This window comes from Lissotriton helveticus, chromosome 12 (assembly GCF_964261635.1).
Source record: "Lissotriton helveticus chromosome 12, aLisHel1.1, whole genome shotgun sequence".
NCBI classification, from domain to species: domain Eukaryota; kingdom Metazoa; phylum Chordata; class Amphibia; order Caudata; family Salamandridae; genus Lissotriton; species Lissotriton helveticus.
Genome location: NC_136073.1, coordinates 695,032,845 through 695,057,016, shown reverse-complemented (window position 1 = coordinate 695,057,016; position 24,172 = coordinate 695,032,845). Strand labels below are relative to the sequence as shown.

At 41.6% G+C, this 24,172-nt stretch overlaps 1 protein-coding gene across 2 annotated transcripts in view; it reads left to right on the top strand.

Annotated features, from left to right (window-relative positions):
• Positions 1-24,172, top strand: part of HYDIN (HYDIN axonemal central pair apparatus protein) — a 3,619,565-nt gene that overhangs the window by 633,280 nt on the left and 2,962,113 nt on the right. For both annotated transcript variants that reach the window (XM_078670948.1, XM_078670947.1), the window contains exon 13: positions 18,141-18,208. In XM_078670948.1, the coding sequence (XP_078527074.1) occupies positions 18,141-18,208 (68 nt within the window). The remainder of the gene's footprint in view (positions 1-18,140; positions 18,209-24,172) is intronic.

Below are 24,172 nucleotides of genomic sequence, written 5' to 3'. Positions count from 1 at the left end.
GAAAATTTGAACAACTCTATTTCTAAATCCGTGATATTACAATGGTTATTAGGGCAGAATGACAAACCTTTTTTCAAAACAATTAGTTCATTGTCTTTCAAGTCCCTGACTGAAAGGTTTATAACCTCCAGTGTATCTGCCTCATCCGTACTCATAGATATATCCTTGGTTAAACTGTTATTTTAAGACCTTGTGGTTCCTGTGGCAAAAGATTATTTTCTCTGATGGTCTTCACAACGAATCCATCTATTCTGTTTATCTTCTACATAACACAAAAGACTGTAAGAACTGTAGAAAAATTCCTCCAAAACCCTGAAAGACAGTGAGGGAAGACTCCTATTGTGTTGACAAAAGTCCAAAGTCAAGGACACTATATCTTCAGATAAAGTATCCTATACCTATACCTATACCTTTTACAAAGCCTTGCACAAGAACCCAGAAAAGGCCTAGTGCTTGGGGAAAATCACACATTTCTGAAACTCTTTTGCAAGAGGTGCGATTTACTTCTTAGGCTCCACCCAAGAAAAAGTCAAAGAAAATGGAGAAGTGGTTTGTTAGACAGCCCAGTCCATCCCCTGAGGCAAGTCATGCTGTGAAAAAGCCACAACAACATTTGGTCCTACTGACTCCAAAGAGGCTCAAGCTCATTTTCCCCATTCGTAAACATAAAAGCTACTTTATTCTCCTTCAGCCTTCTGTCACCCTCAATGATGCTGCCACCATCAGTAACAAAACGAATCATTCAGGAAGCGTCAAAGATACTGTTGATTACATCTATGCTACCACCATCAGCGACAGACACTATTGATGACCCCATTAATGGAAAAGTCCTTAACAAGTAAATCGCTGCCTACAAAGGCTCTTCACTAAGCCCCACGCTGTTCAACGTGTACATGAGACCGCTGGCTGAGATCATCCGTCCATATGGCATTAAGATCATCACATATGCGGATGATACTCAGCTAGTGGTCTCCCTCGCACAGAAGAAAAGTGAGCCGGCACAGGTCAACCTAACGACCTGTATGGAAGAGGTCAGGAGATGGATGACGGCATCTTCTCTTAAACTTAACAGCGATAAAACCGAGCTCATGTTGCTTGGCCCTCCAGCTCTGTCCACCATCGACCACCTATGGCCCATCAGCTTGGGCACTCCTCCAATTCCGAAAGACAATATCAAAAGTTTAGGGGTCTAGCTGGACAAATCCCTAACCCTCAACACCCAAGCCACAAAAACATCTGCAACCTGTTTCGGGATCATCAGGATGCTGAAAAAAATCCTCCCACTCCTGCCCTTCGAAGCCAAGCAAATTGTTATACAAGGCCTTATCCAATCCCGACATGATTTCAACAATGCCCTTTACTTAGGGGCACCGGAATACGTGCTGCAAAAACTTCAGCGGACCCAGAACTGCGCTGCACGCACGCTGCTGCAGATTCCACGCAGAGTATCAGCGGTATCCGGGCTAAGGACCCTACACTGGCTTCCTGTCAGGGAGAGAATAAAATTTAAAGCCATGTGCATATCCCACCAAGCCTTCTGGAGAACCGGCCCCAAAATCAACCACTCCCTGCTCTCTCCCTACTGCCCCGGCAAACAACTTCGACCCACTCACGCATTCCTAGCGGAAGCCCCCCAGATCAAGAGGTCAAGAGCAGGAGGAAGGTCCTTCACGCTCAACGCCGCCAAGCTGTGGAACTCCCTTCCCCTACACCTTAGATCGAACCCCAATCTGTTATCCTTTCGCAAGGAGCTTAAAACACTCCTTTTCAGCAACTAACTAACCCCCAGCTACTCTTCTCAATGCACTTTCCTTTCTATTAGTGCTTGGACGCCTAAGGGCAGCAGTCGCGCTCAACAAAACCCCCTTTCATTTATTTAATTTAATTTAATTTCATTTCATTTATTCACAAAGTAGTATTGTCAACCCTAACTGGTACCGATTGCACCATCAACGATAACATCTATTGCCAACTGGCTCAACCATCAGTGATATAACAGTCAACAACGAAAGTACATTTGACTACATCAATAACTATACATTCAAAAACTGGAGTCCATCAACTATTTTTCCTGAGCATACATCACCTAGTTAAGTATCATCTCAGCCTCCAAACAGGTTATTGGATTTGGAACGATCAGTGGATGAAGAACGATTCAGACCAGCATAGAGCCCCACCCAATTTAGTGTGAAATACTAGGAACATGAAGAAAATGATGAATACCCAATCACATCACTTATAGAAGTGCTACTTGAGAAAAATGAACATAGGTTCTACGAGCTATTCTGAGGATCCAGAATCTTGTCAATTGCATTAGGACCTGAATTATGAGCCATTTTAGGAAGAGTAGTCGCATACAGATTCATTGATGATAGAGGTCTGATTAGCATTGGCTGGGGATTGAAGTATGATGGCCGAATATTATGAAAGAGTCCCTGAAAAACAATGGAAGCCACTAACGCCAAGACAGATGCCACTATAAAAGGGACCACCCGCTGCATCACCAGTGGTACTACCTTCATAACCACACTCTCCTACGGAGCCAGCAATAAATGTCCCACAGACACTTCTGCACCTTTGTCACCTGGTTGGTCCTGATGCATTATGTCTTAATGCACTTGTAATAAGGCAAACAGGATGTCTGTCATACGTGTGACGGTGTTCCTGTCTGCCAAACTTTAAATCAGGCCACACATCTCTGTAAAAGCAGAACACTTGCCAGGGGAAGACAACCACTGGACAGACTTATTGAATCAGTGCTCGGAAAACTGTCACAAATGAAAGTTAAACGAAGGCCAGTTCGACACAATCTTTTCAAAACTGAGGTAAGCCAAAATTCTTTCTCTTTGCTTCAAAAAACAATTGCAAATGTCTGAACTACTTCAGAAGTGATGCACTACCAGGATTGTAGTGGAATGCACTTTCAATACCATTGTTGGGGACCTTTGCTTACACAGGAATGAAATATTTGTCCTGGAGCCTTTTTTTCCATTGGATATTGACAAGTGCAAGAAGAACCATTGAAATTCATGCTTTTACAATTCAAGAACCTTTCTTCAAATTCCTCAAAAACAGAGTTACTCGATTAACGTACCCTTGTTTTATCCCAAAATTTCTTGCAGACATTAATCCTAATGAACCAGTGATACTGAAGACATACTTTTAAAATCCATACAACATGGCAAAGAGAGCTCTGCATACTCTAGATGTCAAAAGGTGTCTTAGATTCTTCCTTGACAGGACTAAAGACTTTAGAAAGTCTGACCAGTTACTAGTGGCATTTAGGAATCCACACAAAGGACATGACATCAATTGCCATGTTCATAGAAGTATCATTAGTGGACATATGCAGAGCAGTGAAATGGCAGAAAAGGCATATCTGTAGGCCCCACTTCTGTCTGCAGACTCAGCAGTGGGACAGATTGTACTATGATGTCTATTTCAGTAGTAAGGAAAGCCATATGTTGATTAACTACCATCTACTATTATGCTGATATTGTTTTACTTTACTGCACGTGACTCTGTGAAGCATCCAATACTAGAGAAGATAAAGTCACTTACTTTTAATGGTAGTTCTTCAGTATTGGTATTTTTCATAGATTTGTGTGACCCCTATGGTCTTCATCTTCTGCTCATCTAGAAAAAGAAAGCAGGAAGATGGATGACAAAGTGTGGAAAGTCTGCTAGATGCCAGCTACCTCTTTGAGGACTTCTTGTTCCACCATCCTCTTGAGATGAGTTCTGAACCTCTCTAGACATCTTCAGTGAACATGCTCCCAGGGAGAATTGGGCATCCTTAAGGAAGGTTTGTGATTTCTGAGCCTGTTATAAGTACTGTCAAAGGCTCTGTAAGTTTGGCAGCCAGAGTCATTTGTAATATATTTTCAGTGAACTTCTCTTCCTTGTTTCACATGACATCTCTCTTCACAGGGCCAACAAATAATTTTGGACAAGAAAATCGGCACAGGTAGACAAACAAAAACTCTTAAGTCTATTGACCTAGAGAAACACAAAGAATTGTCTACAATCCTAATTACAGGTAAGTAACACTCCCATATTCCCAGAAGAAAGAGACAGCAGGATTTCTATGCCAAGATGAAAGGGACACCAAAAGTATTCCTAGGTTGTAGACAAGGTATGTCATACAAATAGTGACACTCCATATCTTCCTTTTGTGGCAGAGTATAACAAAAGAGAGCTGGATGCTCAATATTGTTATACGTGAATACAAAATGAGATTCCATTCTTCTCCCCCCAACAAAACACCAAAGGTTTTTGTGGGGGTTGCCACGGACCACCTAGTGGACAAAGCCACTTTCTCTCTAGAAAAGCCTTTAAAGTGGATTACTGAACACTAAAAGAGTGCAGCTGCAAATTACTTCTGCTCCTTGGTGAAAAAGGTACACCAATCTTCTGTCCACCAATCTTAGGCTTGTTGTGAGTGAACAGAGGAAAGTTCATGATGGTAGTTCTCCACTACATCTTACCATATCTTCATCTGGGAAACTGAATGGCATCTGTAGACCTCATGGATGCATATTTTTATACCTCGGTGTTCAAATAGAACAAGGGGTTCCTGATGTTTCAAATTATGAGCAATCTGAGCAATACGAGATTCCGCTCCTTAAAATAACCCCTCTCCTGACAGTAAAACAAGGATCCTGTCTGTTGTGCTGCACTCATTTTCATTCTTCCTAATGCGTTGCTGCATATGAATCCTCTTTAGGAATGGCTACAAGACCCATGGTCCAAATTGACAGAGGAGTGAAAATGAAAAAAATTCTGTTAACTAAAAACACCTCCCTAACTCTTTCTTGAGGGACCAAAGAGAAGAACGTGTTTTAAGACATTACTTTTCAGAAAGTTTGCACAATGCAAACCATGGTGACAGATGCTTTAATAGAGGGGTGGAGAGCTCACATGGGTGAGCTTGAGTTTGAAGCAAATGTTCATTAGAATGACTATATTGCATCAACATTTGATATTGGCAATACATCAAGCCTTAAAGGTCTGCTTCCACTCAATATGTGCACCATCCATTCTTTCGGATGAAGAATACCGTAATAGAGTGACAACTCAAAAAGAAAGGTGGAAAAGATCAGAAGTTATCTGGAACACCCCCCCCCCCCCCAAAAAAAATAAAGAAAACTTAACCTGACAGTGCCTCCAGAAGCTAAAGTACTACCTTATCCTCTTTGTTTGGTAAAATCTGACCTCCAGCTTTCTTCAGTAAAAATGCATGTTGCTGCCATCACTGCTTACAGAAAATGTCTAACACCAGTATCTTTTTCCCATTCTTTCTGTGATGAAGGATTTTACGGAAGTTCTTATGAAAGTGTTCCCTCCCTTAGGTATGTCTTCCTGGGAACTGAACATTTCACAGGAAAGACAACTTGTCTTACATTGACCAGAATTGGGTAAATGAACTCCAGTCTCTCTGAATTGACCATACATGGATTTCAAATTGCATGAAAGTATCTTGAAGGCGGCTCCATTTTTTTGTCCCAAAGTTTATTGCAAAGTTTCATATTATTCAGACTGTTTCCCTGCCAGCATTTTCCTCCAGACCTTTCCTCTCCGACCGAAAGGAGACAACTTTAGAAGAAGGAAGAGCTTTTGAGGTACTATTTAGACAACGGTAGAGTTGTGAGACATTCCAAACAAATATTAATAAATTATGGGGCTGTCTACACAGATATGCTTTTTAGAAAGCAGGACTAAGTGAGGTGGATTGTGGTGTGCTGCATTCTTATCTTAATTTTCCAGTTCATCTACCGGGGCTGAAAACATTGTCCAATTCTTCTCAATGAAAATTCAGCAGCTCTCCCATAAGCCCTCTCCGCTCCTCATGAAAGGTAGATTAATCCCCAAATGGTCTTCCTTCTAAAAATAAATATAATCACTCCAAAAGATCATCACCCCAATCAATTCTTCAACTCATATTGACAACCCTCTGCCAACCACTGTACTTCAAATGTGTGCTGCTGGCATTTTTCCTCCTCTATTCAGATTTGTAAATACATTTCTGGATGAAAGCATTCTTCCTTCTACTCTGACGTCTGTCCTACTCACTCCCTCTCTCACAATACCAAAACTAGACCTGGATAACACTTCAAACTTCAGGCCTGTTATTACAATTAGATCGTGTTTCGCTGCCCAGCTTCTTCTACTGTTTTTAACCTCTAATGCTGCTAGAATTCATAATTGTGTTGTTTTAAAATTTGCAGTTCGCTGTGATCAACGTTATTCGGCTTTACAAGCCCTGCTGCAGTTTCCTGATACCACTCCCCCGGGGCAGCCAATCAGAACGGGTGAGGGGTGGAGCTGACATTCACACCGGATACTTATGCCGGCAAGATCGCGGGAGCTTAGCGGACGCGCGCATCGGGCACGCCAAAGGCAAGCCCGTCTGCACCCGTCCGCACACGTACCGCGCACAGCGCCAGCAATGCTGCCCGTAACGCTAAGGAAATACGCTACTCAAGCCAGGCATTGCGAGAGTTAGGTGAGGACCGGTGGTGCTGGGGCAGGTTTGCCCATATTTGAGAACTCGGCCAGTCCGAAGTCGGACTTCATTAGGAAGGAAGCTCTGATCAGTGGTGTAAGATCACTCCCTAAACACGCTATAGAGATTCAATTACTTACTGAAGCACATCACCTTGATTTATTACTCATGACTGAGACCTGGTCTTCCACTAACTCTGCTTTTGAATTAGGACTGGCGTGCCCTCCAGGATATAACTTCTTTCATAAGCCCAGAGCCACAGGTAGGGGTGGTGGAGTTGGCCTGATGTTCAAAGAATGGTGGGATTTTGCCCCTCTGGACGTTGATGCAGTGGAGGGATTTGAGCTCCTGGGCTTCTCTTTAAAAGATCCCAGGGGCCATCTGCTGGATGGTATAGTGTGTTGCAGACCCCCGGTGCAGTCAATTTATCCCAACTTCAGGTGCTGATAGATGATTTTAATAATATGGCTGTTACCCACTCAAGAATGTTTATTGCAGGAGATTTTAATCTCTGACAAAATGGGACCCTAGATACGGGGTACCATACTCTTCTTCAATCCTGCGAAAATCTGGGCCTTTTTCAGGGAGTGACCGGACCTACACATATAGGGGGACATATTCTCGATCTAGTTTTCTCTGAGGAAAGGGCTATTGATCATATGGAGATTCTCCCCATAGACTGGACTGATCACCATCTGATCAACTTTTTGATTGCTATCCCTCGCCGTGGAGCTACCGCCATGAGGGATGTTGGGAAGTTCCTCGGTAGAGACTGGAAGAGGCTTCTGGATAAGGCGACACAGTCAGTAACGTTTCCTCTTAAAGAGGATTTTGATGCACACAAATCAGTGGAGGAGAACTATATGCTCTTCTGTAGTCACATCAATACAATTGTCAATCAATCTGCCCCTCTAAAAGAATGCAAAAATAGAGGTAGACCCTCCGCTAGGTGGTTCAACAACAAACTTAAGGACTTGAAATTAAAATGTAAACAGGCAGAAAGAAAATGGAGAAAGCACTATGTAGACGAGGATAAGCTAGCCTGGAGAGTGGTTATATCCCTTTATAAAAAATAATTTTTTGCCGCCAAACAGGAATATTTCGCAGGAGTCATTTTGAACTCTGCAAATAAGTCTAAATGTGTTTTCAATTTAGTTGAGGATCTTGCTAACCCTCAGTGTTTACATAATCGGACCCTGGCTTCCCAAGATCTCTGTGATAATTTAGCAGCCTTTTTTCAAGATAAGATCACTACTATCATCACCGGGCTAAAAAATGGCATGTCTGGGGGGATAGAAGACATAACCTCTAAGGCTGTAACCGAAATGGCTAGGGTGGGCGTAGTACCCCACGTAGATCCTCTGACTGATGATGGGGCCGATAAATTGAGTCTTCTTGATCATTTTGAGCCCCTCTCAGAGGAGGAATTCGGTAGGCTTGCTATGGGTGTCTCCTCTGGCTCCCCACTGGACCTCCTTCCACATAAAATCTGGAAGGAATTTGCTTTAGAACTCTTCCCTAAGCTTCGAAAGATCTGTAATCAATCACTCTCTAGCGGAGTAGTACCACCTGGTTAGAAACGGGCGATAGTTACACCGCTCTTGAAGAAGGCCACTCTTGACCCCACCTGCCCGGGTAATTATCGGCCCATCTCCCTCCTCCCATATCCAGTGAAGATCCTGGAACGTATGGTCAGCAAGTCTTTGTCGGCCTTTCTAGAACGTTCTGGCTGCCTGGCAGATGTTCAATTTGGTTTTCGTCCAGCACATGGAACTGAATCTGCCTTGGTGACCGTGATGGACGATCTGCGGCAGATGGCAGACAGGGGACAATCAGCAATACTTGTGCTGCTTTACCTGTCTGCCGCGTTTGACACGGTCAGCCATGACATTCTTCTGACACGTCTAGAGGACGCGGGAGTGGTGGGCACTGCCCTGGTGTGGTTTCAATCCTATCTTTCTGGCAGATGTCAAGCAGTGGCTCTCTCTCCATTTCAGTCAGCCTTCACAAACATCTACCATGGGGTTCCACAAGGGTCGGCTATCAGCCCAATTTTATTCAACATTTACTTGAGCCCCCTGATTAATATCATTCGAGCCCACAACGTGAAGGTGGTTAATTATGCTGATAATAATCAGATTACTCTCTCTCTGGATGGAATCCAACCTAATGCTCTTGATGATTTTCATGCATGAATGCATAATACTGCGCAGTGGCTACGTGACAACTCGTTACAATTTAATTTGGGTAAGACCGAAATTCTGCACTGCACAGTTGGTAAGGTTCCCCGGCCTCTTCCTGATAACTTCTGGCCCCTCGATACTCCAACTCCTCTGGTACCATCTACGACGGTGCGCAACTTGGGTGTCCTGCTCAATACCAACTTGTCACTGGAGACTCAAGTGAATAAGACTGTGGGGTGTTGCTTTGGCCTTCTGAGAGCTCTAAGGAAGATTCTCTCACTGCTTCCAGCTACGGCTAGAGCCTTGATTATTCAAGGCTTTATACTGAGTAGACTTGACTACTGTAACGCCTTACTGCTGGTATCTCCCAAATATCTAATCCAGAGACTGCAGCACGTGCAGAACTCAGCAGGGAAACTGGCCCTGTCTAGACCAAGGGGCTCTTCTGCCTCAATGTGTCTAGCTGATTTACATTGGCTCCCTGTGCAGCAAAGAATAATTTTCAAATCTCTCTGTATTTGGTTCAGGGCGCTGCATGGGCTTGGTCCCAGACCACTGCAGAGGAAACTGGCCTGGTATGGACCTACCCGGAGTCTTCGCTCCTCTTCTGCTTACCTGGCCAGGGTACCCAGGTTCCACAGGGCCAGATTGGGAGGAAGATCCTTTAGTTTCGCTGTTGCGAAACTCTGGAATGAGCTTCCGCTCAAAATCTGACAATGTAGTACTCTGTCCATGTTTAGGAAAAAGATTAAAACTTGTTTTTTTCCTATAAACTAATCCTGCTGGGCTTCAGTAATGCTCATCTCAGATCGCTTTTCATCTCTAATTCATCTTTCTTGCTCCAGCTGGTCCGTGTTTCACGTATCTTCTTTAGCGCCAGGGTACCCGTGGGGTGTTTGTTACGCTCTATAAATATTATATGCAATACAATACAATACAATACAATACAATACAACACCCTTCCTGTGAAAAATGATTGCAAAAGCTGTTGCCAACACCTGTATACTCATATTTCCAAGAATCTATTAAACAAAGCCCGATCTGACTTCAGATTAAAACACAGGACTCACACAGCCATCTTTTCAATTCTATATTACATCCTTAAAGTCATGCATGTAGAAAATCTGTCTTTTAGTCTTGATGAGATTGAGTCAGCGTACAACACTAACAAGCACTCCCTGCTGAACATTCTTTTCTCTAGAACTGATTTAGAAGGAATTTCCTAAACTGGTTACAATCTTTCTTGTTGATTAGATCAGTTCTTAGCACTTGACTCATTCAATTCATCATCTTTCCACTGGGGAATGCCTCAAAGCTCGGTTCTCTTACTTCAACTACATGGAACCTCTGACTTTGGTGCTCTAAGACAAAGACATTTCCATACATCTATATAGTGCCATCACTCACCTATATAAAAACATTTTCAACCAATCAAATTTAACCATGAAATAGATCCTAGAGAAGCTGATTGACTTTATGGTCAACTTTTCCCTAAGAATAAACCATATCAAATTAGAATTCTTGCTACTTTATTCCAGCGATTCCCCTCCACCAGTTAAAAAATGGCTCAACATTCCTAACCATCTTGGTATGTCACCGTACTAGGCTCCATTTGCCAAATCTCTAGGTTTCACTATTGATCCTATACTTTCACATGTAAAAAACTTGATGAAAACTGCATCCTGTCAACTGAGTTAGCTTAAACAGATGGTCAGCAGTTCTAGCCCTAGTACGTTCCCTTCTTCAAGGCATTAATACTCTATAGGCAGTCCTTCTTAAGGACTCTATCATGCATCTAAAGGCCACCCTTAAAGCAGCAGCAGCAGGCCTGGTCTCCAATGCAAAACAAATATGATTATATTAAAAACAAAAACTTTTTTTTTTACAGAGTTTTATATATAGCGCAAACGTGACCCAAATCGGGCATCAGAGCGCTTTACATAGCACCAGTTGCATTACACGAGTACACCTTCTTTTTTTGTGAGGCACGGAGAGATTAAGTGATTTCCCAGAATCACAGGATGTTCAGCGTCATTGCCGAGACTCAAACCCAGTTCCCCAGATTCGAGGTCGACCGCCCTATCTTACCCCAATTCTAAATCTACTCCAATGATTACCATTTGAAGCTCACATTAACTTCAAATTAACCTTTCGAACATGCAAGGCTCTGCACTCTAAACTACCATCTGCCCTCCTGGACACACTACACACCACTGAAAGAGAAAGGCTGACAAGAACCCCTTAAAACATCAGACTGAATCTTAATCTCCTCTCCCTGGAAAATCATTGAAACTTATTTATTCAAGATTTCTCCACAAGAGTAAAATGCCCTATCTTTCCGTTTACACCACTCTTTTTCACCCCATCCTATCACTCACGTTTATTGTACTGTTAATAATACGATTTGTTTCCTGGCTCTTACATTAATTCTAAAGGACCCTTTGTAATTTTACTTTAAGTGCTCTGTTGCTCCACTGTCTCAGCAAATGCCAGAAAGAAATTAATAAAAATAAACAATTGCATGTTACCAAAAAGTAAATAAATAATTGCAGGATAAGCCCAAGGCCCATTGTACCACAAGCAACTACGGACTTCTGTATGGTAGTCAACAGGAAATCAGTATATATATTAGTTAGGGTCTACTATTTTTACTCTAACTCCTGAATAGATACACCAGTGAAACATGCCCTCCGTACATTACTTTTCCCTAAAGTTATTTTTCTCCCCCTATGCTTTTATCCCTAACTCTGCGCCTGCAGCATCTTTAGTTTGTTACTCTAGTCTACCGTTTATCTATATCAGAACAAATCCTTTAACAGAGAAGAAAAAGTTACTTACCTGTAATCCTAGTTCTCGATCATGGGTATTCTTTCTAAATCTATAAATATGTCACCAACTCCCATATTCCCAGAAGTAGAGCTTGGAAGTCTTTGAGGTCAAGATCCTGTCACCGAGTTACCTTTTAAAACGCTTACAGGTGTTGTCTGTTTGACACTGTGGATATAAGTGCTTGATTACAGTTGAAGACCCATTTTCCTTTAGTTTTTCCTCTAAAAAGGAGTCAAAAGGTGGTGCTTTAAGTCATATTTACACTTAAAAAAGCAAATGGCCATTCCTTTCAGTTAAATTAAAAAAATTAAGTACATTTTGCCTTTTAATAAACATGTCTATTCATCATTTGTCCTACTTTTAGAGCTTGCAGGATGTTTCTTAAACCATAAATATCAATAAGTGTCTAATATGGTTATAGTGATGATAGCCCTGATACTAGATATATTTAAGTAGGGGTTCCATTCTATATTTGAATCAAGAATGCCTTCTCCTCAGCAATTCAATGTTTTGTCCCAGATGTTATAGGTGACATTCTTGGTTTATGGTTCCGTTTGGAATAAATTGGCCCTTTCATCCAACAGTAGTGGGTTCCTTGGACATGTACATCACTAGATACTGCCTCATATTCTAAACTTTACCTAGGATTTTGGGTGTAGCAAAAAAGCTACAATGCCAACAGTGCAGCGGTTAAACTGCTATCCAAAGCCTCCCTTCTGTAGTACATTAAGCGTGCGTTAAGAGGACTCTAGCGAGAAAAGTTTTAGGCCATAAGTGTTGTCCTGTGGACCATACATAAAAATAGTTCATTATTGCTTGCAGGATAAAACATGGTTTAAAAACCTACCTACCATTTACAGTGAGCATCAGCCAAATTAGTGATGATGCCTCCCGTTAGCCAGAATGTATCTTTTTCCTTTCAGAACATGTGGAATAATTTCCATCTGACCCGTATTCTGCAACTGACTACATACATTTTGACATTTTTTCTACTAAGGAGCGAACTTTTATATGAAGTTCCTTAGCAAAAGCTTCAAAATTGTGCTTTCGAATGTTGGCATGTATCAAAAAAATAACACAACAGAAGGGATTCTCGGCTGTCCTTATAAAAATGGCAAACACTATGTATTGAATGGTCAGGTTTCTGGGCAATTAATGTGATCTATTTCTTAGCACACTGTTGCCTGGCCTAAGTATTCTGTGCAATTCCGTTTTGGGCTTCTGAAATTACTTTTTAATGAACATCTGTTGGGAAGTAAGGCTGATAAAAGTATAGACAGACCATAACCCCTTGCATTTGCCCTTCTTCCAGACCTAAATTGTTCATGATAGAGCAACAAGGCAGATGCTTGACTTTAGGGCCTTCCATCATCAGATGCTAAAACTAATTGTAGCATCACTGTGATTCTAGTGGAAAAAACTGCCAGGGACATTGCAATGGCTGTCCATTTAGGGATTATCTAAACCTTTTTTAACTTCTCAAAGTGGTACATGCATTTCAGGGATGAGAAAAAACAATTATTTCCAGAAATGTGATAGCCTCTCGTAGATGGTCTTAAGCTGCTGCTGCAACAACTTCCTAAACATGCTTTTTTTAAATCCTTTAAAGCAAATGAAATGAGAGACTATTAGAATCCTCTTTCTATTTCACATTTTCTTCCTCTACATGGTTTGGTGAGGTTGGGGTTGCATTTTGCAATGCCTGGTCGGGATGACGGAGCTCCACGCCTCCGTGTAGCCGGCCGTGACCCGTGACCAATGATCCCCACCCCCTGGAATGGCGGAATGGTGGACGACTGTGTGAGACGCCAAGCAGTCGAGTTGGAGCTGCTGCGTCTTTTTCGTATCTTGAAGCCCTTTTTATGCGCGGAGTGCGAATACGCAATGCAGAAGCAATGCAGCCTGTAAAACTGCTAAACTGCTAAACTACATCGGAATGCTTCAACTCTTCGATAACAAAAAGCCACTGCTGCGGTGAGCGAAGGCAAAAAACGCCGGAGGCAATTGACAGTCAGTCAGCAAGAGGGTGGATTCAGTTGCTTCTGTTATGCCCGGATTAAGGAAATAAATCAAAAACGTTGAAGGGAGCTGCCGGGGCAAGTCTGCTTTGATGCTTCTGGTTTTTAAGGAGGAGACTCCGGGGGCGATCCCCACGGCTGTGCTGTGCTGTGTAGGGCAGCTTCGGGGTGGCAACCCATCCGGCTTCTTATCATTCTCCAGACTCAAGTGCACAGCAAATAGTTCTGGACAAAGGCTATTAAGTTAAAAAAAAAAGGGGAAGGTAAAATCGGAACATTGGTGATAGATCAGCAAGCCCCAGCCTTTCATCATCATCGAGACTCTGCAGCAGGATATTTTTGTGAGTTGCTCCTTATTATATTTATTTTCTGACTTGTATAATCCTGCTGGGAAAGGTACAGAAGTTCCAGGAGTACAGGGGGAAGAGAGCAGTTTATAAAAAAAAAAAAGGGGGTACAATGGGCAAACCGCAGAAGGAGGGGGAGGAACCCTCAAAACTGAATAAAACAGAATTGGCCCCTCGTTTGAATACAAAAACTCGCCTAGCCCTAGCTAGAAAAGCTGCTCAAAAAGCAGCCAAAAATAAAGAGAAAGACAGAAATAAAGAGAAAAACAAAGAAGAAAATTCTGCAGAAGATACTCTTCCTGAATCTTCCGATGACGATGGGCATCTTTCATCCTCCTCTTTAAATGGTACAGAGCCTAAGAAAATAGCCACGGCCACCTTAAATAAATCTTTATCCCCCAAGTCAGCATCACCGATGGTTAGTTCTCCTCCTATAGTCTCAGAGTCTGCATCTCCCGACTTAGACTTAGACTTAGAAGGGAAGAATACGAACGGATTTGGCGGTATGGGAAGTAAGGAAAGGAAGGATTATCCTCTTTTTGCTAAAAAAACTACTCCAAAATCGTCCATCCATCAGGCTCCAATGGCTCCTGTCTCCCAGGAGGGGCCTGCTTCTATTGTGTCATTTAAGGACACTGGTTCATCTGTTGCATCTTTGACGCAGCCCCTTGACCAGAGTACGGAGTCTTTACTCTCATCCCCAGTACAATCCTCGCAAACTGTGTCAGATGAGTTGATAGCTAAGGGGACATCGGGCCAAATCTCCTCTCAAAATCTGAGAATGCAAGAGGGTGCTCAGATACCAACAGAAGAGGAGGCTCAACTGAACATCAACAAAAGCCCAAAAGTTATGAACATAGATCCTGAGGTGGATGAATCAAATCTATCTGGGACAGAAGTTAGATACCAAATGGATATCCGTGAGATGCTAAATCTGATTCTGGACGAAATACGCGAGATAAAGCATAACCAACAAGTAGAGATAGCTACTCTTCATTCCAGAATGGATAAATTTGAAGAATCGATGTTGGCATTTCCCAATAGACTGCAGGAGGCTGAGACTAGGATCTCAGTCCTCGAAGATAAGGGGAACTTGCTTATGGATGAAACCAGGGAGTCAGCCAAGAAGAAGGTCGCGTTAGAGCACAAACTTGAAGAACTTGAAAACCACTCGAGAAGGTCTAATCTAAGAATAGTAGGGGTTCCGGAGGGAGTGTAAGGCTCCAACACTATCCAGTGGGTCTCCTCCTTTATTCATCAAGAAGTTCTCCCTGAGTTTTAGGGAGATCTGACAATTACAAGGGCTCATCGGGTTCCAGCGCAACGTTTCGCAAATTCCCCATTTCCTAGAACGATACTCCTAAATTTTGCTGATTTTAGGATCAGAAAAGATTCTGTCCAAGGCCTATCAACAACGGCAGTTCCCAGTGTCAGAAACAGTAAAATGCAGGATTTTCCCAGATATGACTGCGGTGGCTGCAAAAAGGCACAAGGAGTTTGTTAAGATCCTACATTTGTTTAAGGCCAATGGCGCCCAAGCATCGATTGCTCAGCAATCAAAATTGAAGGTTTTGGTCAAAGGGAAGTTCTATATGTTCTCTGACATTGAAGATGCACAATCCCTCCTTAAAGAGATCTCTTCTGGTTCTAATGTTTGAAAATGGAAAGAATGTTTTCTCTTATAGGTATGCCTGATCGAACCAAATAATTAGAATGAAGGGGGCGGTCCAGGGTTAACGGGTCGCACTAGGGTGTAGCAAGAAGACACCCAAAGAAGAAAGAAGAGGGAGGAATGTGGGCTGCGTGGAAGGGGAGGGGGGCTCCACATTCGGGGGGGCAAGGGTGGGGGGGTAAACGCAGTAAAAAGGAACAAGTGCAGCAGGTTTTGTAATTTGATTTTTATCACTGGTTGGTACGGAATATGTAGAAGAATTTACAAGCTTCTAGATGAAATATAATTCAAGCGTTATTCTGTCCATAAATGCGAATGGTTTGCTTAATAAGCAGAAATATGGAGCTTTACTGAAATGGGTAATAACTTTTAATCCCCAGGTGGTATTTTTCCAGGAGACGCATCTGAAGACAAATACCCCGAAGTTGCTTTTGCCGAGATATTTTTCTCATGGGTTCTTCTCCTCAGCAGGGATTGCCCAAAGGGGAGTTGCGGTTTATTTTGCAAGAAACCTTCCTTGGGAAATCCTTCAGGTTCAAAGAGATTCTAGAGGTAGATGGCTTTGGGTTGCAGCAAAGCTGTTGGGAAAAATATTTAATTTTGTAAACTACTATGGCCCCATCCTTGATGATATTTCAGGCTTGTTGGAAATTAGTGAGGTTCTAAGGGGTACCCCAGGGCAAATCATATTGGGAGGAGACTTTAATTATATCCAGGATTTGAGGAAGGACACTTCTAACAAGAACAATAAGCAATTATAACCTAAGACAAAATGTATATTTGAAGCACTTCTATCAGAATACCAATTGCTGGATTCTTGGCGCTCTTGGAATGTTGATAGGGAGGCATATATTTGCTTTTCTGGCAGGTTTCAATCAGCATCCCGAATAGATTTTTTTCTGACTTCTAGATCACTTCAAATCGCTAGAACTTTGATAGGATGTAACCCATTTTCAGATCATGGGAGGGTCGAAGTTGAGTTTATGATAGGAGGAACGGAAGGGGAGCGCCCCAGGTGGCAGCTGGATCGCACCCTTCTTCAGAACAAGGATTGGGTTTCAGGGTTCAAAGAGTGGGTGATCAAATTTTTTTCAGTAAATAAAGATTCAGCCAAACCTTTTTCTGTATGGGGTGCTTTTAAAGCAGCTGCTCGGGGGCAGATCATTGCATTTTCCAGCAACAAGGCAAATTATCGTAAGCGTAAAATATCCGCTCTTCAGAGTGCTGCCGAGAGGGAATATGCTCTAAAACTTAACCGACAGCCGAATCAATGGAATCAGGCTAAAGCTCTTTTAAGGGATTTTTTTACCTTGGAAGAGATAAATAGTTCAAAGGCCTTTCAGCAAAGGGTCTACGAAGAGAGTCAATTGGCAGGAAAGCTTTTGGCTAATTCTATCAGAAAGAAACAAGAGTCGTCCGTCATTTTAAAAATTCGAGATCCTCAAGGTGGAGTAGAAACTCAAAGTGAAGGAATTGCTAAAATATTTCTGGATCATTATGAGAGAATTTACTCCACAGAATACCAGGTGGAGGATACAATGATTCAGGAATATTTTGCTAACCTAGAAATTCCCAAAATCTCCGATTCCCGAAGTAATCAAATCGGGGGTGAAATAAGCTCTATTGAAATCCACGACAGCATAAAGGCAACATCGGGAGCAAAGTCTTCCGGACAGGATGGGTTCCCTATCGAATTTTATAAGGTGTTTACTAAGGAACTTGAAGAACCTCTTAAAAATGTATTTAATCACATTAGATTAGGTGGAAAGGTCCCTCCAGAATTCAAAGAATCTACAATTATTAGCTTTGTTAAAAAAGATAAAAATCCAGAAGATGTGAATTCTTATAGACCGATCAGCCTTCTGAACTCTGATTACAAGTTACTGATGAAAATCTGGGCGCAAAGATTTGTATTAGCAGCTCAGGAGGTAATCCATCACGATCAGACGGGTTTTATTGCGGGTCGGTATATGGCAGCTAATACAGAATTTCTGATACAGGCTCTAGATTATTTTAATATAAATTCGACAGCTGCGTGTATTTTAATGATTGATGCTGAAAAAGCATTCGATCTAGTTAATTGGTCAGCACTTTTTTTCTCTCTAGGTCATTTTGGATTCCCTGTTTCAATTATACAAATGATAAATAATATCTATGAAGGGGCATCAGCCCAGATAATTATTAATGCTAAACAAGCTGGAAAGATTAAAATAAATCGGGGAACAAGGCAAGGTTGCCCATTGTCCCCCTTGCTTTTCACTTTTTTTTATTGAACCTTTAGTAACAAGAATAAGGAATAATATTGCTATTTTACCCCCCATCGTCGGGATGCCTAAGTTAAAATTGTTCGCCGACGATATTATCCTATATCTGGCTCCTGAAAAAGAAAACATCATACGTCTTATGAAGGAGGGAATAGTACCTAGAACTTGTCACCTATTGCTCCTCAAAGGCACAACATTAAAAGTAGGGCAAACTGTAATTGAATGAGAGTGTTGAATGTGAGTGGTAGACGTCTGAAGACTGTTATCTAAGTGTGACTGCATTCAGATCTGTTAATAATTCTCTTTTTTTTTTTACTTGCAGTGGCTGTGTGATTGGACCAACATTTCATTTTAGTGTGCCAGCCTTAAACTTTGGGGATGTGTCCTTTGGTGAGTAAAATATGTGTTGTGTAATGTTCGGTTACAGGCATTTTATATGAAACTTCTTGTAATGGGTCGCTTCAGAGTAGATGCTGGATTCATGTTACCTGAATGTTCTATGTTGACTGGCATATATTTGATTTCCTTCCTCTCTTAAACATTACTAATATAATGACTAATTCTGATTACTAACTCCCTGGGAAAATATTCATGAAGCCAAATATCTAAGAACTTACTGACTTGTAATTAAAATTTGTGCAACCTCAGGGCACTACTTATAAATGCTCCTGCTGTTGGCTTCCACAAATCCAACACTTATTTTTCCCTCTGTCATGTCAGAGATTGGAACAGTTTCTCCCTATAGTAGACAGTTTGTCTGCTTCCTTTCAGAAATGGATTTCACCCCTTTTTCCATGTTAAATATTTTTAATTGAGGGTCTTTACTCAAACTATACTCGTTCCGAGTCAATGTGCCTTAGTGCCCCAAGAATCCTTCCCTTTTGGATATGCTTCCTCAATACATATTGTGGTGGTTAGCTAAGAATTTCTTATTTTGCTATTTTCAAGTTTAGAAAAAGCTAAATAAGTCTCCCACCATTTGGAGACAGGAAGTAAGACTTTCATAGATTGAAGTGTATTTATCATAGGATAATAATTGAATAACAATAAAGCTTATTTTTCCTTACTCTCACTTCTCTCTTCCCAACTAATTGAAAAACGAATTCCACAGTCCAAAAATACTGGGAGAGGGAAACAGCATATCCCAGACTAGGCCCAGAGGGAAACCGAGTGCACAGATCGTTCTGACCGAAAACTATCTCTTTGTCGAAAAATGCATCCTGTGAGAAATGCTTGAATTGCAAAGGAATTCAGGTTAGGCCATGCAGCTGCCTGACCGTTCTGTTCAATAGGCACCTACCTCCCTTAGGTGTTGGCACAATAAGTGTGAAATCTCAAAAGGGTGGAACTCCTCTTATGTAATAGACCTTGGATATGCAGAAGGCCATCTACCTGGCAATAATATACTTCATTTTTTATTGTCAGGAAAGAGACCACCATGAGTAATGAAAAGATTATATGGCTTTTAAAAGATGGATTTTTTTTTCATGTAGACTAGACTAGCCCGGAACAAATCCAGGTTGTGGCCCATGTCCCTTGGTCCATGATATATAAGGTTCTGGTTGACAAATTAGAAGAATTATTTGTAAGTTGAGAGGACATTCAAATATAACCAAACTTTGCCCCAACTACCATTTGTCAATCATTTAGCATATTATTCTATTGAAGTATTGGATAATGCACCCATTGTACAATAGAAATGCAGCATTTTAAATTTTCCTTCCTGCAAAGAGGAAACATTTTAGTCACTACAAACATTGTAAATTTACTAGGACATCAATGTGCAATTTGGATTTTACTTATCCTTTGGTGAGACATTTCTCGCAGGTACATAGCAGTGACGTGTCCAAATTCAGATTGCTTGCCATTGATCGGGTAGAGAAAAATATATGAGGGGGTGTCAGAGTGAAGCGACTAAGAGAGCTTGAGTCGAAGTTTATATTAGATCTACATACAAAACTTCCTTATGGGTTAAGTAAGGATGATGAATTGAAAGTACATATGGGGTAGATACTATGTTTGACTCTATCCTCTTGCTGATGCCCTCATCCACCTTACATACCCTTCTCTGGACCCCTGATGGGTTTTCTCCTTGTCCTGAGTACGTGCCTTCCACAAATGAAGAGAGATGGAAAGCAGCATTTTACTCAGAACCTATATCCATCGTGGCTACGAACATGACGTTTTGGGTTGAAATGCTGAGCTATAATGACAATTTGATGATTAAACTTCCAAGAAAAACTTTTCATGGAGTAAAATTTGTATTTTGAAGGTCAAATGAATATTTTGTCACAGTATGTGCATCCCATCAGCCCATGTAAAAATTAGTTCAGCTCTGATATACAGATGCATCCTGTATACTCATGAAGTAGGAGATATTGGCACTTGCCAAGGATGGAAAAAAACCTTCAGTACACCCTGCTCTGTAATTGAAATATATGTATTAATTGATACTCATAATTCTATATAAATAAGATATCTCATTTGTGTTCGTTGACAGCAAGATCAGGGCACTTGCCCAGCATTCTGACATCCAGGTGATTTGCTAAAACTTTGAATTATAGAGTTGAAGAGAATCTGAGCCTCCAAATGCTATTTAAGATGGTTTACAGAACTTACATTTATGTGATTGTACTGTTGCTGTATGCTCAAAAAAGATACAACTGTTTGTGATAATTAATCACCATGGGCTGTAACTGTCAAGCTCTTTTTTTAATCATGCCCAGTTGATAAATTCACTTGTGCGTGTGAAGATTTTGTTTGTTGATGATTCAGGTTTTATTATGTATAATGGAATTTAAAATCACAGAGTTTTTTATGGTACACAGGAATTCTGTTTGGGTGATATTTCTATTACATGAATGAATTTGCAATATGTTACAGGTTTTTCTTGCATTGATTTGTATGAAATTGCAGTAATCCGCGGGAACATGGAATATTTTTTTTAAGTTCATTTTCTGTGGGTATTTATTTTCTTTGGAAAATGTGGCTTGTTCTCCTTGACCAAAGCTGTTTACTGCCAAAACGCACCAGACCAGCTGAAATCCTTGTAAATAAACTTGTATTTTGCACACGCATCTTGGAGTGCCCGCATTTCTCTCTGCGAATTGGGATAATTGGGAGAAAAAATAAATAAATAAATGAATAAATAAATATATATTGAAGCTCTAAAAGCACCAAAGCGTCGCACTCCCAGGCGGGTGCTCCCGTTGCGAGGGTGCACTCGCAAAACCAGTACCGCTCAGCCTCCCAACGCGGCAATCATCCGCAGGACGAAGGAAGCACTCACAGGGGTGTAATTTCACAAATTTATTTGTAACACAGCACACTGACGCGTTTCGGTCGGAACCTTCCTCGAAGTTTACCGAACCGGCAGAGGCGTCCACCATTTATTCCCGCATCCGGGTAAAAATCATAGACATAGGACTAGCCTATGGGGCGGGTAAGGAAACAGCATGAAAATAAGCATGAAAATAAGCGCCATCTTAGGATGTCACAAAACATAATGCAACACCACTTCAATGCAAAATAAGGCCCTGGATGGGCATGGTAAACTGTACATTAATATAAAAAAGCACAATTATACCAAATATTATTCAAATAGAGTAAATAAAGTTGAATTAATAAACAATATAACATAAGGAAGGAAAGAATTATTATTAAAATATAATAATCCTTCCTATCAGCTCCTCAATGCATGCTGTATACATTCCTATACCCCGCACAGTTTCAATACATAAGTATATGTTCCATCAATCAAGCCCTAAATGGGCGAATAGTGCAGTGTAGACCCAGCCGGACCCACACTCCTAACAATCATGACCAAGGCAAAGACAATTAAGTGGGACTCAATCAAAAATTATATCAAAGTGATAATATCAAGAAATAAAAATTCAATACACTTCTAGTTCCAAGTAAAAAAGAGAGAGAGATAATTCATAACATTTCTCATAAATCACTCCACAGATTAGCTCATCACAGTGTAAAAAATGCATAGTCAGTAGATCCTAGGAGAATACATAAATTTCATCCTAAACATAAAGAAAATCCGATCTGCATAATCAAAAAGAGAGACTCAGTAGTGTCACCCTGCTGTTTACACTGTACCCTCATTCCCCCAGATGTGATGATAATTCCTCATGTATATTCATCCCTAGGGGCATCTTAGTTTGAAGGTCAATTATGTACCGTGATTCCAATCTACGGAGTCGAACAAGCCTGTCTCCTCCTCTTGGGTTCACTGGTACATGGTCAAGTCCAAAGAAGCTCAGGAGATCCCTGTTGCGCTTATGTGCTTTATCGAAGTGGCGTGCCACCGGGTACGCCTCATCGAAATTCGCAATGGCGCGCATGTGCTCTAAAATGCGCATCTTCAGGGGATTTACAGTACTGCCTATATACCTAAGTCCACACGGACAGGTGAGACAATAAACGCAGTATGATGTGGAGCAGGTTATAAATTTGCTTATCCTGCGTTGAATCCCTGTATTTGGGATAGTGTACGACCTGACTCTTCTACTAAATTTGCATGCCTTGCATTTCCCACATGGGGAAAACCCACAGATTTCGCCAAAGGCACTAACTTTAGGGGACTCGACCAGGTGACTCTGAACCAAATCGTTCTTGATAGAACGTGCCTTGCGGAAGGTTATCTGGGGGTTGGTGGGAAGATCATTTTTAATGAGCTGGTCAGTCTGCAAAATATGCCAACTTTTCTTAATGGTTTTTTTAAGAAAAGCGGCATCTTGTGAAAAAGTGGTAATAAGCCTGAATTTCCCATCACTCTTAGTGGGCTTTTTACTCTTGAACAAATCGTTCCTCTCGGTAGAATTAGCTCTCTTAAACGCGTCCTCCAGGATTTGGTCACCATACCCCCTCCTCCTGAAGCGCGCAACACACTCTGTAGCAGCTAATTGGAATTCATGATCTTCAGTGCAGTTTCGTTTTATCCTCAATAATTCCCCATAGGGGATACTTTTAATTAGACTGTCAGGGTGGCTACTGGTCGCTCTCAAAACACTGTTTCCCGCAGTTGGTTTTCTGAAGAGTTTGCTCTTAAGTGTCCCACCCTCAACGTAAACAGTCACGTCTAGGTAGTTCACAGAGATTTTGCTAACTTCCCCTGAAAATTCAAGGTGAACACTGTTTTCATTCAACCTCCCCATGTATTGTTTAGCACTCTCAATTGTACCGTCCCAGACGATAAACAGATCGTCAATGAAACGATACCAACTGATTAAGTTTTGAGACCAGAGTGCATTATCTGCCCCCCAGGCTACCTGCTCCTCCCACCAGCCCAGGGTGGCTACTGGTCGCTCTCAAAACACTGTTTCCCGCAGTTGGTTTTCTGAATATATATATACACACACACACACACTGAGGTGGAGAAGATGAGTGGCTTTCAGGGCATGTATTAACAGAGGGTATTCGTATGGAGGCCTGCAACACGTGGAGCATTGTTTGTAGAGGGGATATTGGGTTCAAACGTAGATGGAGTTAAAAGGATACACAAATCAATCCATACTCCCTTGCAAATGATAGTCACAAATTTTCGAGACCTTGACAAACTGGAAACCAAGAGTGGTGATGTTTCATGGTGTGAGAAATTGGGTTGTTGTTTGAGGGATATGAGCCTTACTCAGGCAACAGCCACAATCCTTGTCAGGGTGACCCACAAAAAGTCACTAGCTAACTGGTACCTTGGAACAAAAGCAGGCAAACTTAACTTAGATGCTATGTCTATTTGTGCAGCACACAAACAATAATTAAGTGAAAACATAACCCAAGAAAAATCCCACACCAATTTAGAAAAACCAGTACATTTTAATAAACTATTTGAGACCAAAACAACACGTATCAAATCAGTAGAGCTGGAGGTATGCAGTTTTAAAGATAAGGTAGCCCCAAAATGCACAAAGGACAAACTAAGGTTATCTGGTTGTGCTGGTGGGGGACAGAGTCACAAGTTCAGGCTGACCGCGATGGCATGCAGGCCAGGCGCAGTTCCAAGCTTGGCCCACTGAGGATTGTATCTTATGTCATTGGTGCCTGCTCTGCAAGGCTTAGCTTTGCATAGCTTGATGCCATCCAGCGTTGGTTCCAATGAAACTATGCTGCAACACTTTTGCATGAGTTCCAGTGTAGCTGGCAGCTGTGTGGCGAGGCTTTGCAGGACTTCACGTCACCTGACGTCTGTTCCGATAAAGCTTGTAGCTGTGCAGCAAGGCTTTGTGGGGCTTTGTAGTTGAACTTTCAGTTTAGCCTAAGGAGCTCCTCTGAGGCTAGCCATGGGCCCAAGACCTTGGTAGGCTCCGCTTGGGGATCAGGATCTCACTCCAGCAGAGGCCAGCAGGG